Raw genomic sequence first — 17981 nt, forward strand, 5'->3', positions numbered from 1 at the left:
TCACCCTATGAGTTTTCTCTACTGTAGGTTAAACATCCCCATTTACATATGACCTAATATGATCAGGCCCTTCACTGTCCTAGCTGCCTTCTTCTCGAGGTCTTCCAGTTTATCAATGTTCTGTCTAAAATGTGGCTTCAGAAACTGTATACCATTCTCCAGATGAGATTTGTCAAGAGCAGCATCACATCCTTATTCCTTGTAAGCTAGTCATCTCTTTTTGTGGTTGGAGATCACACCCCCTTTGAAAAATTTTGATAACACAGTAGAAGCAGAGGCAGGAGGGGAATGAGCATTTAATACATGCCTACTGTCTGCCATATAGTGTAGCATAAGTTCTTTTTTTTTTTTTTTTGCAGGGCAATGAGGGTTACATGACTTGCCCAGGGTCACACAGCTAGTAAGTGTCAAGTGTCTGAGACCGGATTTGAACTCAGGTCCTCCTGACTCCAGGGCCGGTGCTCTATCCACTACGCAGGCACAGCTTGCTCTTTTTTACTGAGCCACCTCACCACTAATTCCCACTGATTTTGCAATCCACTAAAATCCCCAGATATTTTTCAAACTCCTAACTATGCTCCCTCCATTTTGTGTTTAGTAATTAAGGGTTTTTTTTTGTTTTTTTGTTTTTTTGCAGGGCAATGAGGGTTAAGTGACTTGCCCAGGGTCACACAGCTATAAGGGTCAAGTGTCTGAGGCTAGCTTTGAACTCAGGTCCTCCTGAATCCAGGGCCAGTGCTTTATCCACTGTGCCATCTAGCTGCCCCTGAGTTGTAATTCTTTAAAGAAGAATACCTAAAAACCCAAATAAACTTAGGTGGAGAAACTTTGCTTTCTCCCTATTGTAAGTTTTAATAGTCTTATCCCCCTCCAGAGAAGAGTAGGTGCGTCCTTTCTTGGATCTTTCTTTTTAATCCACCTAGTTAACAAAAAATAAGAATTTTTTTTAAAGGCAAAACAAAACAGTCCTTTTTATTGTCCTTAGCTTTCCTTGACAGCCACAACTCCTTACAAACCTTTGGCACCCTGGTCCCTATTTTAACAGAATTGTGTCATGCTTTTCGGTATTTATCTTCGGTTACTAGTCCTGGTTTTCACCATGTTGTTGTTCAGTTGTTTTATTCGTATCGATATACCCAGGAATTAAGGGACTATTAAAGTTTAAATCAGGTCAGACAAACCTAAGAAGTAAGGGGAGATTAAATTCTGTAGCTGGAAAGTCAGTTAGGCGTGGTTGCTACCTGAGCTAGGAGACAACTCAGGAGGTCAGAACTATCATTCCACAAGAAAATTCTCCTTGACTCTCAGGAATCTTTCCCCCACCCCACCCCTAAAGGGAACTTTCCATGGTCAGGTGGTCACCCCATCCATCCCCTCACCATCTATCATTTATAAAGGCTTTGGCTCCGTCCAGGAGAAAAGGTGTCTCTAAGTCATTTTCTCCCCTTGAGGCAAAGTCTTTGACTTCCCTCTTAGTTACTTTCTCTAGTGCCCAAATAAAAGATTATTTTATTCTGGGTTTTTTGGGGGGAGGCGGGGCAAGGAGGGTTAAGTGACTTGCCCAGGGTCACATAGCTAGTAAGTGTCAAGTGAATCTAGGGCCAGTGTTTTATCCACTGTGCCATCTAGCTGCCCCTGAGTTGTAATTCTTTAAAGAAGAATACCTAAGGACCCCCACCACCTATTTCCCCTGTGACAGTATTCTACTCTTTTGACCCCATTTGGGGTTTTCTTCAGCAAAAATAGTGGAGCAGTTTGCCATTTCCTTTTCCAGCTCATTTTGCAGATGAGGAAATGAGGCAAAAATGGTTAAGTGACTTTACCCAAGGTCACCCAGCTTTTAAGTGTCTGAGACCAGATTTGAACTCAGGGAGATGAGTCTTTTTTGACTTTTAGTCCTGGTGCTCTATCCATTGTGCCACCCAGCTGCTGCTTCTTCCATTTTTGACTTGTCTTTTAAAAGCCCAAGTTGATTGGCATCTCTGTGTATTGAAATCAGTTCTCCTCAAACAACTCTTATTTTTTTTTTCTTCTTATATATTCCCAGATTTCATTATGGAGAGTTCCTTTTCCTTTCTGTACTGACTTCCTACCTATCCTTCTGAACTATTTAAAAATCTGCTCTCCAAAATCTAAGATCATGTCAAACTGTCTGACTTTCCTCTTTCTCACAAATTTAAGTGACAGTGGTCATTTCTTCCCAAGGTTCCCATGGTTTCCACTTACAGCAACTGATTGTGAGAAATCTGATCCTGAAGAGAATTTCCCCTTGTTGATTACTATCAACTAGGATAAAACTATCTAATTAGGGGACATTAGGAAGTTAGGACAGCTAATCCCAAAGTCAGTGGGCTGTAGCCAGATGGCTCCTGCAAAGTGAGATCAGACTGGTTTATGAGAGCTGATTGTTAAAATTTCAAAGTATGTGTTTACATCTGGGGCAAACATCAAGACAAATCAGAACTCGATTTATCATTTTGTTGGTTGTCTACCCATCCACGGTGTCAGACTCAAATAGAAACAATCCCTCCTGGCTATGTATTGGTTTGGAAAACCACAAATTAACATTTTCTATGTTATATTGTATTTTTATTAAATATTTCCCAATTTTATATATATATTGTGGGGCAATGAGGGTTAAGTGACTTGCCCAGGGTCACACAGCTAGTAAGCGTCAAATGTCTGAGGCTAGATTTGAACTCAGGTACTCCTGACTCCAGGGCTGGTGCTCTATCCACTGTGCCACCTAGCTGCCCCCCCCATTATATTTTTATCTGGTTCGTTTGATGCCTCTAGTGTAGTCCCAGGCAAACTATGGCCCAACTAGGGCTAAGTCTACCTCTTTCTGAAAGGCCCATAAGCTAAGAATGGTGTTTACAAATTTAAGTACAAAAAAAGCTTTATTTAAACACATAAAAAACATTTTTTGGTGGGCCATACAGAACCCTGTGGGTAGCTGGATTTGACTGTCAGACCAAAGTTTGCCAACCCCCTGGTCTAGACTAGAGTAAATGATGGAGAAAATTTTAATAAATCAGATTAAATCTTAAATTGTCTTCTACAGATTCTCCACACACACCCCTCCCCCCAAGCCAATAGTTAAACATTTATTAGCACACCCCTGACTGTGGTAAATATTGTTTTGTTTTTTTGTTTTGTTTTGCAGGGCAATGGGGGTTAAGTGACTTGCCCAGGGTCACACAGCTAGTAAGTGTCAAGTGTCTGAGGTCGGATTTGAACTCAGGTACTCCTGAATCCAGGGCCGGTGCTTTATCCACTGCGCCACCTAGCCGCCCCCTGTGGTAAATATTGTAATGAACTTAGAATAAGAAAAACTGTGCTTAATAAATGCTTTTTGACTGACCCACTGAAGACTGAAATCCTCCCTCTGAGACCAGCCGTGTCACTGGTAGAAACTAATTTAACCTGAGTCTAGGATTGTTTCCACATCTATAAAATGTGGATGATAATAATATCTGTAGTTCTGACTTTGCTGGGTTGTCGTGAGACTCAAATGACTCAAATATATGTAAAGCATTATGCAATCTCAGTTACTTTATTAATCCCACTATAATCATTTTAGGTGGCTCAGTGGATACAGCTCTGGACCTGGAGTCAGGAAAACTTGAGTTCAAATCCAGCCTCAGACATTTACTAGCTGTGTAATCCTGGGCAAATCACTTAATCCTCTTTACCTTAATCCACTGGAGAAATGGCTAAGTACTCCAGTATCTTGGCCAGGAAAACCCCATGGATAGTATGGTCCACTTGGTCAGGAACAGTCAGACACGACTGAACCACTGGATGCCAACAAATCATTTTAGAAATGGGGAAACTGAGGCTTAGATGGAGGGAAAGACTCTCTCTCCCTACCCACTCTCAACCCTCCCCCCCCCCCCCATGGATATATAGCTCTTAGCAGGTGTTAGCTCTGGAATCTCAGGCATAGGTTCAGGGTTCCAGCACATTATTATGCTGCTGCCCTTCCCAGCAAAAACAGCCTGGGGCAGGGAAACATGGAGCATGGAGAGTCACTTCCTGCTACTCGCTTCCTGATTCTCTCTAAGTACCACTTCAAAGTAAGTCACAGAAGCCTCTCTGGGAAGAGCTGGGCCAGGTTGTCTCAGGAGTGATGCTGCCTACGTAAATGAGTCATGGAAACCCACTGTAATAATGAAAAAGCATTTAAGACTAAGCTATGGACTACTGGGCTGGGAATGTAGATATAAAAAGTGAGACACTCCCAAGATGCTTCCATTCTAATAGAGGAAGATAAGGCATATCAGGGAGTGGTAGGAGAGAAGGCAATTTTGTCTTTGGGAGGGACTTTGAGTGGGTAAGACCTGGGTTTGAATTCCCCTTTAAATACTTACTAGGGCAAACCCCAAATTCCCTGTGCATCCTGTATAAGGTAGGAAAAGGGAGGACTTGAATACAACTAAGGTTCCTCGCTGCTCTGAATTTAAGGTCCTATAATTCAATTAGGAGCAGCTAGATGGTGCGGTGGATAGAATTCTGGGCTTGGAATCAGGAAGATTCATCTTTCTGAGTTCAAATCTGTCTTCAGACACTTACAAGTTGGGTGACCCCGGGCAAGTCACTTAACGCTGTTTACCTCAGTTTCCTCATTTGTAAAATCAGCTGAAGGAGGTAAACTACTCCAGTATTTTTGCTAAGAAAATCCCAAGTGGGTTTACAAATTCGGTTATGGCTGGTTATGATCTAGGAGGGGCTGGCTAGATATGGGGGTTAGGTGGGATTAGGGTTAAGGCTCTGAATCTTATCAGCTCCCATGGAGTCAATTATCATTTCTATTTGGCTGATTCCCAGCTATTCTTATTCAGAGTTATGGTCCTCTTCTCTCTACTGACCATCTGTCTCTCCTCTCCAATTGCCTATTGGACATCTTAAACTGTTTATATATGTACAATCATGTTTTATTTGGTTTGGTTTTTTGTGTTTTTTTCGGGGGGGGGCAGGGCAATGAGGGTTAAGTGACTTGCCCAGGGTCACACAGCTAGTAAATTTCAAGTGTCTGAGGCTGGATTTGAACTCAGGTCCTCCTGAATCCAGGGCCAGTGCTTTAATCCACTGTGCCACCTAGCTGCCCCCTGTACAATCATGTTAAACATATTTTCACATTGGTCATGTTGTGAGAGAAGAATCAGAACAAAAGAAAGAAGAAACAACAACAAAAGTGAAAATAGTGGGTTTCAATCTGCATTCAAATTTCATAGTTCTTTTTCGGAATGTGGAGAGCATTTTCCTTCATGACTCTTGGCATTGTCTTGGATCATTGTATTGCTTCGAATAGTCTATCACAGTTGATCATCATACAATATTGTTACTGTGTACAATGTTCTCCTAGTTCTGCTCACTTCACTCAGCATCAGTCCACTTAAGTCTTTCCAGGTTTTTCTGAAATCTGCCTGCTCTTTATTTCTTACAGCACAATATTCTACTACATTCATATACCACAGTTCAGCCATTTCCCAGTTGATGGGCATTCCCTTGATTTCTAGTTCTTTGCCACCACAAAGAGAGCTGCTATAAATTTATTTTTGTACATGTGGATCCTTTTCCCTTTTTTATGATCTCTTTGGTATTGCTGGGTCAACAGGTATGCACAATTTTATAGTTCTTTGGGCATAGTTACAAATTGATCTCCAGAATGGTTGGATCAGTTCACAACTCTACCAACAAAGCATTAGTGTTCCACTTTACCCCCATCTTCTCCAACATTTTTATCATTTTCCTTTTTTGTCATATTAGCCAATCTGACAGGTGTGACAGGTGTGAGGTAGTGCCTCAGAGTAGTTTTAATTTGCATTTCTCTATTCAATAGTCACTACTATTCTTTAGGTCACCCAGGTGGGCAACCTACAAGCCATTCTCAACTTCTCTTTCTCCCTGCCCCATATCTAAGCAGTTATTAAGTGTAGTCAGTTCTACCTTTCCAACATCTTTTGTATATACCCCTTTCTTTCCTCTAATGCTGCCACACCCTGGTTCAAGCCCTTACCATCTTACACCTGGACTAATAACCTTCTGGTTGGCCTCCTAAAGTTCAAATCTGACCATATTCCTGCTTCTGCCTCCTCACTAAATCAACTCCAGTGGCTCCCTCTCACCTCCAGGATTAAATGTAAAATTTTCTATTTGTCATTCAAAGCCCTTCAAAACCTGGTCCTCTTCTAGGCATCTTATGCCTTATTCCCTTCACATCCAGCCATCCTCCCCTCCATTCTCTCCCTAAAGATAGAATGCCTCATGCCTAGAATTCTTTCTTCATCTTCATGTCCTAAAATGCTACTTTCTCCCCGATGCCCTAGAATATTAGTGACTCCCCCCTGATTATCTCCAGTTTATATTGTCTGTCTTATTTGTACATAGTTGCTGACATTTTGTCTCCTCCATTAGATTGTGAACTCTCTGAGCAGGGACTGAGGTTTTTTTTTCTTTAAATTTTGTTTGTTTTTGCTTTTGTCATATCTTTAACATTTACTGCAGTATCTGGCTCCTGATTTTTGGTGGAGTTTAGTTGTGACAGTCTTTGTGACCCCATTTGGGATTTTCTTGGCAAAGAAACTGGAATGGGTTTCCATTTCCATCTCCAGTTTATTTTACAGATGAGGAAACTGAGGCAAGCAGGGTTAAGTTGCCCAGGGTCACCTAGCTAGTAAGTGTCTGAGACCAGATTCAAACTCAGGAAGACATCTTCCTGACCCCAGGCCTGGCACTCCATCCACTTTGTCACCTAGCAGACAGCCTTAAGCCATGCTATATTCCCTTGTGCTGAATAGGACCTTTTCTATTTGGGTGTGTCTTATCTTCCTCAAGTGACTGAGACCTCACAAATCTTCTTCCACCTTATTATCTCCATTAAGAAAAATGAGGTGAAGAATCAGGAGAACATTGTACACAGTAACAGCAACATTGCGTGATCAACTGTGATAGACTTGGCTCTTCTCAGCAGTGCAAAGATCCAAGACAATTTCAAAAAACTCATTTTATTTTTATTTAAAAAAAAATTTTTTTGGGGGGGGTGAGGCAATTGGGGTTAAGTGACTTGCCCAAGGTCACACAGCTAGTAAGTGTCAAGGGTCTGAGGCCGGATCTGAACTCAGGTCCCCCTGAATCCAAGGGCCAGTGCTCTATCCACTGTGCCATCTAGCTGCCCCCAAAGAACTCATGATAGAAAAACTCTACATCTAGAAAAAAAAAGAATCGTGGATTCTGAATACAGATTGAACCATACTTTTTGGTGTTTTGGGGTTTGGTTTTTTTTTTTTGTCTTTTTTGAGGTTTTTCCCTTGTGTTCTGATTCTTCTTTCGTAACATGATTCTTTTTTTTTTGAGGCAATTGGGGTTAAGTGACTTGCCTAGGGTCACACTAGTAAGTGTTGTGTCTGAGGCCAGACTTGAACTCAGGTCCTACTGACTCCAGGGCTAGTGCTCTAACCACTGTGCCACCTAGCTGCCCCCTCATAACATGATTAATACAGAAATGTGTTTAATGTGATTGTACATATATAACCTATATCAGATTGCTTTCTGTCTTGAGGAGGGGGGAGGGAAGAAGCAAAATTTGTAAATAAAAATCTGATGAAAACAAATATTCAAAACTATCTTTACATGTAACTGGAAAATAATAAACTGACAGAGTTGGCTTCAGATTCAGGAAGACCATAGCTCTGAGGGACAATAGCAGTGTGATGGGGGGGAGGCCAAGTCACTTAACCTCAGTGCCCCATGGCTACTCTCCAAGGCCAAATGTGGCAGAACTTTATTGGTTAAGGGAATTTCCTCACACCAGTGAAATTATGGTTCTGGTTAAAGAAAAAAAAAAGTTGACTTCTCCTGGGACACATGCCAATAAAGACACACTTGCTGGAGTACTTTGACACCAAGGGAATTAAAATTGATCCTCCACTTTCCCCTGCCTTGTCACTGCAGTGGACAGTTTTCGTTTTACTAAGAGGGGGGAAAAAAGTTCAGTTTTATACAATCAAGGAGGAAGAGGAAGAGTAGCTCAGAGGCTTATAGAACTTCCTGCGACCTTGATGAAGGTTTCTGGGCCTAAATTTAGGCTCCCCCTCCCCCCAGGTCCTTACCTTACTGCATAGCACCCACACAGGTAGTGAGGGTCTGAGGCAAGATTTAAACCCAGGTGTTCTGACTTCCCAGTCAGTCTACAGCTAGTCTTCTCTCCACTGTAACCTGCTGCATCCATTTATGCAGGAAACATTTATGAAATCAGAGAAAAGGAGGGGCAGCCGGTTACACAGGTTTGACTGTGTACACCACTAGCCAGGGTGGCTGTTGTCTGTGGGTCATAGGTCACTAGGAGATGGCTGCCAAGATTCTTCTCCAGGCAAATGTAGAACAGACCTCACCTCTTTCCCCTGTTAGTCAACAAACATTTATTAAAGGCTTACTACTTGTCCGGAGCAAAGATGTTTCTCCAAATCATTTTCCCCTTGATCTGTCCTAACCCCAGGCAAGTAACTTCACAGTACAGGAATGATAATGGTAATCTGGTTAGTTGGGAATTACCTGGAGGGAAGAGTACAGAGCAACTGTGGAAGGATTTGGGGTTGTTAGCAAAACAGCATTGCCAAGGGCCACATGAGTGTTCAATAGATAAGAGTGATGAGTGGTTGGGGGGAAATGGAGAGAAGAGGAAAAGAAGACAAAGACTAAAAAAAGAGGCCATTGACCCAATTTGGATTTTACTCAGCTCGCAGAAAGGCCTAGGATTTACTTCATGGAGGGAGATTGACAGGAAGAGAAAAAAAATAGAATAAGGGGAAAATAAGATAGTGAGGGGTAAGCATACTAATTTGAAACTTTTCAAATTGATAGACATACATCTGGCTAGTTAAGTGGTGATAAACAGAATTATAGAATCTTGGATAAGAATTCCCTAGGCATGGATTCTGCAACATGGGACTGTTCCCACAGAGAAAGGTAGCCACAGGTGTGGCAAGCATTGGCTTTTCTATCTGTAGATGTCCCAGTCCCCTTGGGCAGGAAAGCCTGGTTCTAAGTCAGTCCCCAGACTCAAAACTGGTGTTCCAGCTGATAAAAACTTGGACCCAACACTGACTTGGAAGTGCCTACAAGTGGAGCACAGGGGAAGTCGAATTCTGTTCATTGGGAAGACTTGAGTCTAAAAACAGAGGCAGTTGTCCTGGAAGATGGGAAAGATTTCTGACAGTCTCACTTAAGGCCCTCCATGGACCCAGGGAGAATGAGCCAAGTTTCACCATGAAGAGGAGGAGGCAGTGGAGTTTGGCTGAGAGGGAAGCATAGGGTTCCATTGGTCCACCTTCAAGACTTTGTCTAGCTAAAAAGAAGGGAAAGAAAGGCCAATAAAAAACCAATAAAAAGCAGCAGAGTCTGTAAGCTTCAGTGGTGTGTGTGTATACACACACACACACACACACACACACACACACACACACACACAAGTCCATATTTATTGCAAGTAAGAAAAGGCTTTATTTTGGGGTGACAGGAAGAGAGAAAAATACAAAAGATCAATGACAGGCCAGATGAGCTCGGTTGCTAGATGTTTTCTAGAATTCCTCGCTTTCATCTTCGCCCTCAATAGAGTCTGTGCCTACTTCCTCATAATCCTTCTCCAGGGCAGCCAAATCTTCCCGAGCCTCCGAGAACTCTCCTTCTTCCATGCCTTCACCCACATACCAGTGCACAAATGCCCGCTTGGCATACATGAGGTCAAACTTGTGATCCAGACGGGCCCAGGCCTCAGCAATGGCTGTCGTGTTGCTGAGCATGCAAACTGCCCGCTGTACTTTAGCCAAGTCTCCACCAGGCACCACGGTTGGGGGCTGGTAATTGATACCAACCTGAAAGAGACAGAAGGAGTGTTAGCTCTGGCCAATGGGTCCCTCAGTCCTCAAGTTGTCTTGCCCTAACCTGGGGAGATTTTGAGGTGGGTCTACATGCCTACAGGAACACATGTTCTCTGACAAATATACCTCAGTCCTGACTTTGTTCTTTCCTCTGGCAATGTTGACGTGAGACAGCCTGGTTTCCAAATTAACCTTCTGCTTTTTAGGATAGCGGGGCTTGCTTCTTTTCTTTCCCCACAATCGTTATTTTATAAAGGTTTGTTTCTCTGAGAAGGTCAAGCCATCCTCAGTCAACAGAACTTCATCACTTAACCATTTGTGGCTTCGACTTTATTTCCTAATAGGACAAAAAGTTACCTGCACACTACACTTATCCTCTCTCACTTAAATCCATTTCAGTGCAAGTCACTACATCATCCTGATGTCATTGTCCTCTTTGAAGGACAAACAACAAGTGATAGGTCTTTCCCAGTTGCTTATAAGTAAGTACCTATTATTTGAAGGAGTGCCAATGTTAAAATGTGTACTTCTGAGATGCAACATGATGGTGTTAGGGATGAACTCTGCACTGTAATTATAAGACTAGGGCTCTAGTGTCATCCTGACACTGACTAGCTGTGATGCCTCAGAGGCCCAGAGAAGACCATGAAGTTGCCAATTATCTTTTCTGTAAAATGAGAGAGGGTTAGACTATGTGATTAAATTTCTTTCTTTCTTTCTTTTTTTTTGGCAGAACAATGAAGGTTAAGTGACTTTCCCAGGGTCACACAGCTAGTAAGTGTCAGGTGTCTGAGGCCAAATTTGAACTCGGGTCCTCCTGAATCCAGGGCCAGTGCTCTATCCACTGTGCCACCTAGCTACCCCTTCAATAAATACTTATTAAGATCTGCTATGTAGCAGGCACTGTGCTAAGCTCTGGGGATACAAAAAGAGGCAAAAGACAGTCCCTGCCCTCACCAATAACTTCCTGTCTCCATCTCTTATCTATTTGTCAGGGGATGTCTAGGCCAGGAGTTCTACCTTCTTAGTCCTGATCGGCTTAAGTCAAATGAAGTAAGTTTGTATTCTGGGAGTGTCCAATAACTTCTCTAACCACCCCAGAACTCCCAAGCTTTCCCTCTCCACTGACCATTCAAGCTTAGGGAAGGCAAACATTGAACCGTGGCTCAGGCTTGTGTCACACATTTAAAACTAGTGCCATTTTAGAGTCAACGTGTCCCAAGGCCAAACATCAGGGATGGATCTTGGCATCGCCCGCTCTTTGTTCCCTCCCCTGCCTTCTACTTGCCTTGAAGCCGGTGGGACACCAGTCTACAAACTGGATGGTTCTCTTGGTCTTGATTGTGGCGATGGCAGCATTGACATCCTTGGGTACAACATCACCTCGATACAGCATGCAGCAGGCCATGTACTTGCCATGACGAGGGTCACACTTGACCATCTGGTTGGAGGGGTCAAAGCAGGCGTTGGAGATCTCTGCTACGGAGAGCTGCTCGTGATAGGCCTTTTCAGCAGAGACGATGGGCGAGTACGTGACGAGGGGAAAGTGGATTCGGGGATAAGGTACCAGGTTGGTCTGGAACTCTGTGAGGTCCACATTGAGAGCACCATCAAAGCGTAGGGAGGCAGTGATGGAGGAAACAATCTGGCCAATGAGCCGGTTGAGGTTGGTGTACGTAGGGCGTTCAATGTCCAGGTTCCGTCGGCAGATGTCGTAGATTGCTTCATTGTCCACCATGAAGGCACAGTCGGAGTGCTCCAGTGTGGTATGAGTGGTTAGGATGGAGTTATAGGGCTCCACCACAGCTGTGGACACCTGTGGGGCTGGGTAGATGGCAAACTCTAGCTTGGACTTCTTGCCATAGTCAACAGAGAGTCTCTCCATCAGCAGAGAAGTGAAGCCTGAACCTGTGCCACCCCCAAAGCTGTGAAATATCAGGAATCCCTGCAGCCCTGTGCACTGGTCTGACTGAGGGGGGCAAGACGGAAGAAAACAAACATGTCAAGTGGATAATGGCAGGTAATAGTGAAGACAAAATCTTACACATGCATAAGGAGGTTCCTCCCCTCCCCCCTTGAATTCCCCTTTAAAAAACATACAGTCCCATCCCCCTTTCTCCCATCCCAGTAGTTTTTTAGCTAATAGATTATTGATAAGGTTATTTCAATGGTCTTAGGGAGTTGTATGGATGTATCCCATTAGGAGATAGACCATGGCTGTTGGTTTCCCCAAGATCAAATAGCCTCCATTTCTACTATAAAGAACTTGAAAGATCTGACCATCATTAGGTCATGGTAGTTTGGGGGCAAGGTAGGTGTTAAGGAGCATACCATTATTCAGAGTTACTAGCATCTTCCTAATACAGGCCCTAGTAATTTCTTCTGTTAAGAAGATTGGCTCAGACACTTAACACTTACTAGCTGTGTGACCCTGGGCAAGTCACTTAACCCCAATTGCCTCACAAAAAAAAAAAAAAAAAAAAAAAAGAAGATTGGCTTACGGGCAGCTAGGTGGCACAGTGGATAGAGCATCAGCCCTGGAGTCAGTAGTACCCGAGTTCAAATCTGGCCTCAGACACTTAACACTTACTAGCTGTGTGACCCTGGGCAAGTCACTTCCCCCAACTGCCTCACTTAAAAAAAAAAAAAAAAAGATTGGCTTAAAGCCTTTTCAGAGTCATTTCCTAAAAAAGAGCAATCTCTGACTCAGGGTTATTTTTCCTCCTACAAGGCAGAAATAGATTTCCAAGCTCTTAATCCCCCAGGCAGGGCATGGGATCTACTAAAGAAAAAGATTAACTACTATGTTTCTAGGCTGATGAGTATTGTCCTGAATTCACAACCGATTGGCTAGAAAACAGACATGCCAAGTAGATGTGAATAAAGGCAGGCTATAATCAGGTGTAAGGCCACTCAGTCTATTTATTCCCTATCTGCTAAGATTTAGAATGGACTGTATCTCATACATGGCTCAAACAGACTATCAGACCTTCCAGGTCTAAGGCAGGACTAAAAAAGAGCCAATAGATCTCCCTGAGTGAGAAGAGGGTCAGTTCGTTTTAACTCTAGATTCACATGGAAGATGGACAGTTTCCTTGACGGCAGGTCTTTATCTTGGGGGTCCAGGGGGTCTCATATGTATTTTACGTATCTAAAAACATTCCGAGAAGGGGTCTGTGACATACACAAAAGGTTATAAACCCTGCTCTGGGGAAAGGTTCTAGAGTTAGCTACTATTCTTTACTGTAGTTACCTTTTATTTTTCTTTTTTTGTTTTCTTTTTGTTTTTAGTGAGGCAATTGGGGTTAAGTGACTTGCCCAGGGTCACACAGCTAGTAAGTGCTAAGTGTCTGAGGCCGGATTTGAACTCGGGCACTCCTGACTCCAGGGTTGGTGCTCTATCCACTGCGCCACCTAGCTGCCCCTGTAGGTACCTTTTCTTTAGTTTAATCACCATCTCCAAGCATCCTCCTTCAGAACACTTCTCATCGATATTGACCAAATGACCATTCCCTTGGTTGGGGAGGACCCCAGAAAAATGGCTGGCCAGGTCAACCTTGAAGCAAGACCCTGGGCATCTTGGCTCTGGTGAGGGTTAGTGGAAGTCTGGCTTCCCTTTACTCTTTTTCAGATACCACCAGTTCTTTCTCTGTAGATGGATTGCAATTTTTATAAGTCCTTCAGAGTTATATTGGATCATTGCCTTGCTGAAAATAATCAAATGCTTCCCAGCAGATCCTCACACTATTGCTGTTATTTTTGTATATAGTATCTTTCTTCCTCAGTTCATGTGGGTCTTTCCAGATTTTTCTGATAGCATCCTGTTTATCAGCTTTTATATAGTACCTTAAACTTGACAAAATTTTCTTCACAGTAGCCCAGCAGAGTAGGTACCTTACGTTTTGCCATTATAGTCAATCATCAGAACTATTTCCCTCCATCCTATTCCCTTCCAATGATATTTACTCTACTTTCTATCTTATTTTGTCCTATTCCTCCTCAAAAGTGTTTAATGTTAGCCAGCAAAGAAAATGGAGATGGGAGGGAGGTAAGGGGAGATGGCATGCTTGCCCAGCTTACCAGTTTTCGGATGCGCTCCAATACAAGATCAATGATTTCCTTCCCAACAGTGTAATGGCCCCGAGCATAATTATTAGCAGCATCCTCCTTTCCAGAGATCAGCTGCTCAGGATGAAATAGCTGTTTATAGATGCTGGTCCGAACCTCATCTGTGAGGAAGAATGTAGAGGTGAGGGAAGAAAGAAAAGAAGAATTTGTTAAAGCACCTACTATGTGCCAGGCACTGTGTTAAGTGCTTTACAAATCTTCTCTCATTTGACTCTCATAACAACTCTGGGAGAGAGGTGCTATTTTGATCCCCATCTTACTGTTGAGGACAGTGGTTAAACAACAGCTAGTGTCTGAAACTGAATTTGAACTTGGCCCTTTCCTAGTGAACTATATTTTGCAAAATAAGCAAGACATTCCTACTGAACTCCATCTCAGAAAATAGGTTAGAATGGAGAAGGGTCTGGCTTACTCTAAACCTTTTGTTCCAGACTTTTAGAGCAGTCTGGGTAGGGGGAAAGGCAGGAGATATTTAATCTTTAGGCCTTCACATGCAAGGCTTTGGTTGTTTTAACTTTCAGTACCAGGACCCTCAGGGAAGGGAGACTGGGAAAAGATTTCTATAGCCCTTTGCAGCTTAAAAAGTGCTTTATAACAATCCTTGGAACAGGTGGTAGGAATATATCCATTTTACAAACAAGGAAATTGGGGGAGGCAAGGTCCAAGAAGGAAAATAAAATGTCGAGCAAGTCAGGATTTGAACACAGGTCTCTTCAAGTCTGGCTCTTCCAACTATAGTGCACTCATTGCAGACATAGATCAGTACCCGCTTTGATTTACAAGGAAGAAGAGGTGGGATGGGTTTAAAGAAGAACCTTGTTAGGTACTAGACAGCTAGCTGGCCAAGTGGTTAGAGTACTGGATAGAAATAAAAAAAGAAATGAATTCAAATCTGGCTTCAGATACTTACTGGGTTGACCCTGGTCTGCCTTAGTTTCCTCATCTGTAAAATGGGGATGATAGTACCTACCGCCAGGATTATTATGAAGATAAAATGTAGTAAGATTTATAAAGTACTTGGCTAACCTTAAAGTGTTATAGAAGATTTTGTTGTTCAGTTGCTTCAGTTGTGTCTGACTCTTCATGACCCCATTTGGGGTTTTCTGGGCAAAGATACTGGAGTGGTTTGCCACTTTCTTCTCCAGTTCATTTTACAAATGAGGAAACTGAGGCAAACAGGGTTAAGTGACTTCCCCAGGGTTACACAGCTAGTAAAAGTCTAAGGCCACATTTGAACTCAGGTCCTCCTGACTCCAAGGCTGCTGTGGACTGTGCCACTTAGCTGTCCATTATATACATACTAGCTATCATTATTATTAAGGGCCAAGGGCTCTTTTTTATGCTGGAGATAGGGAGGGAAGAAATTCATCAAAGTTCTGATGAAGCCAATCTCTGTTTTGCATCTAGGAATGCTTATTACTAATGGTGCTAATAATAATAACAACAGTAGTAAGCCAGATAGAGACACCAGGCTTACAACTTCCCACCTTGTTACTTGCTATTTGCAGCAATAGCTTTAGAAAAGTAGGAGGTTCACAGGGCAGGAAGCCAAGGAGGCCCAGCTGAGGAAAGGCAGCTAGGGGGCCTGCAGAGAGAGAGCCAGTAACAGTGATTTCAACCCATCTCGGCTTGGAGCGATTGGTTAAATGACTTTAGCTGAGCACGCGCCATTTTGTGAGAATCCCATTCCCCTTGATTAGTCAGTCTGGAAATGCCTTTCTTTTTGGAGGGGCAGGAGGCCCCTTAGCCCCTCGGAATGGGAGAAGGAGAAGGGGAAAGTGTCTATTCCGGTTTCCCCTACCCTATGCCTCCTTAGGTTGGATGGAAAAATAAATACCTGGCTGTCAGTTTCCACCCACATGTAGATGAAGAACTCCATTGACTCTTGCCTGGGATTGTTCCCCGCCACTGACGGAAAAAAGCAGCTCTAGATGGAAGGCAGAGACTGGAGTCCTCAGGGTTTGGGGGCATTTCTTCCCTCCCTGGCCCCCAGCACTGCTCTCTCCTGGAGGCAGCGGTGACAAGAGCAGCAGACAGCGTTGTGTTTTTTTGGCAAGCAGACAGGTTTGGATTCCATCAGAGGCTCATTTCCCAAGCCAGGATCCCCTGAGGACTTTGGGGCAAGGGGAAGCTTTTCTCTCCTTTTCCCTCCCCTCCCCTGGGCTCCTTACCTATGACAGCAGGCTCCAGGTCCACAAAGACTGCTCTGGGGACATGTTTGCCAGCTCCTGTCTCACTGAAGAAGGTATTGAAGGAGTCATCACCACCCCCCAAGGTCCTGTCACTGGACATGGTACCATTGGGTTGGATGCCATGCTCTAAGCAATATAATTCCCAGCAGGCATTGCCCATCTGCACTCCAGCCTGGCCGACATGGATTGAAATACACTCCCGCTGTATGAGAAGAAATGCACAAATGAGGATAGTTGTTGTTCCTATATTTCAGGGTAGGGGAAGAAGTGGGGAAACAAGAGTTTTGGAGAAACAATAAGTAGTAGGGGCTTTTCCGCTATTTCCTACTAGGCAAGATCCTCTTTGTGTTGGTCCAGTACTCCTTCCTGCCCAATATCACCTCCTAGAAGCAGAAGGGGAATTATTATGAATACCGTTATGCTTGTAGAGCATTAGCTGAGAGCCTGGTTTAGGGCACTGCCTCACTGCCCCAAGCCTCCAGAACACCTGGCTTCCTGTACCAAGGAGTCCAATTAGTGTGAAGCAGCTCCCCTCTGGACCTCTATTCCATCCCTCCCCCTCTTCTCCTGCCCAAACAGGCAGGCAGTTCCTCTTCCCTAATTAGGAGAGTAAAACTGGACTTCTGGATTCCAATCAGAGGGAGCCTGATTCCACACGAGTTACAGATTGGCCAAGTACCCTACACCTCTTTGAACTGCTTAAAACCAAGAAGGCTGGGCAGTGTAAGTTGCAAGGGCATCCTCCCCACTTCCTATCCCTCTTAGGGGGCTGTGGTCTTCACCATCTATCACCGAACTGGACCAAACAAACTAGAAAAGATCTAGTCATTCGCCACAAAGCCTAGAAAGCCAGGCACCCTTCCCCACTACTTCTAGGTAGATCAGTTCTCATGGGGCTAAGCTCAGAACGTTTGAATTCCAAATCCTTCCTTTCCTTCTTCCTTCCCCCATCCAAGGAAGGGCACCGGTACCTTTCTGAGGCAAAAAGGGCGCTGACCCCTGCTGGAAAGACTTGGGAAATCTGGCAGGCGTGGGGTCAGAACAGAGGGTTCCACCCCCTAACCTCCCTTCAAATATTTTAAAGGACCCAGCACAAAGACACTGAGATTTCTCCTGTTGCGCTGGGAAGGGCAGCACGAGGGAAACCCACAAACCTTAAGTAGCTAGTACAGAAAAGAAGCTTGGAAGTCCACATTGCGCCCCTCCCCCTCATCCCATGCTAGTAAAGGCTGCAGGTTACTACAGACCAGCATCAGGCCAAGGGGGGAGCCCCAGAACCAGCTCCAACCAGGAGCAGGAGAAACCTATCAGTTTCCTCCCTCTCTCCTTCTCGGGGAGTCCAAACTTCAGGAGGCGGTGGAGACTTTGTCCTTTGGCCGAGAAGCCAGGAGAAAGAGAGAGCAGGGGAGGGTCAAACATTTCTGCCTGATCCCAAGAGACTTCCAGGAGTATCTAAAGGGGGGGAGGGGGATGTTGGGGCCAAAGATCCTGCAAGGCTACCTAGTAAATCAGCAGCTTGTTCCCCTTTCCCCTCCCTTCCAAGGTGTCCGGCTGGATTCCTTAAGCCCAACTCATCACGCCCTAACCCCAACTGGGAGTGCTCGAAGCCCCAAGGCTTCCCCTAAAATCGAGTCTCTGGGACGTGGGTGGGAAAGTGCTCCTTTGCCCCCACCCAACAGCCCGGACCCTTCCATACACTCCTTCCCCCCTCACCATGGTTGCTCCGACGTGTGAAGATGGGAGGGTGCTGTTGACTGCAGACAGGTTACGGGTCTCTGCC

At 44.2% G+C, this 17981-nt stretch overlaps 1 protein-coding gene across 1 annotated transcript; it reads right to left on the minus strand.

Annotated features, from left to right (window-relative positions):
- Positions 1 to 9480: 9480 nt before the first annotated feature.
- Positions 9481 to 17981, minus strand: LOC122754496 (tubulin alpha-8 chain). Its single transcript, XM_044003002.1, has 5 exons — positions 17915 to 17981; positions 16181 to 16403; positions 13962 to 14110; positions 11170 to 11850; positions 9481 to 9875 (listed from the first exon to the last, which is right to left on the minus strand). Exons 1-5 carry the CDS (start codon positions 17915 to 17917, stop codon positions 9582 to 9584), a joined length of 1350 nt encoding a protein of 449 aa, XP_043858937.1. The 5' UTR covers positions 17918 to 17981; the 3' UTR covers positions 9481 to 9581.

This window comes from Dromiciops gliroides, chromosome 4, assembly GCF_019393635.1.
Source record: "Dromiciops gliroides isolate mDroGli1 chromosome 4, mDroGli1.pri, whole genome shotgun sequence".
In the NCBI taxonomy this organism is placed as follows: domain Eukaryota; kingdom Metazoa; phylum Chordata; class Mammalia; order Microbiotheria; family Microbiotheriidae; genus Dromiciops; species Dromiciops gliroides.

Excerpts from the sequence above, each read along its gene's own strand:
- LOC122754496 (XM_044003002.1), bottom strand. Across the intron at positions 11,851-13,961 it reads TGGAGCGCATCCGAAAACTG|TCAGACCAGTGCACAGGGCT; the intron begins GTAAGCTGGGCA and ends TGCCCCCCTCAG. Across the intron at positions 9,876-11,169 it reads GGTGTCCCACCGGCTTCAAG|GTTGGTATCAATTACCAGCC; the intron begins GCAAGTAGAAGG and ends TGTCTCTTTCAG.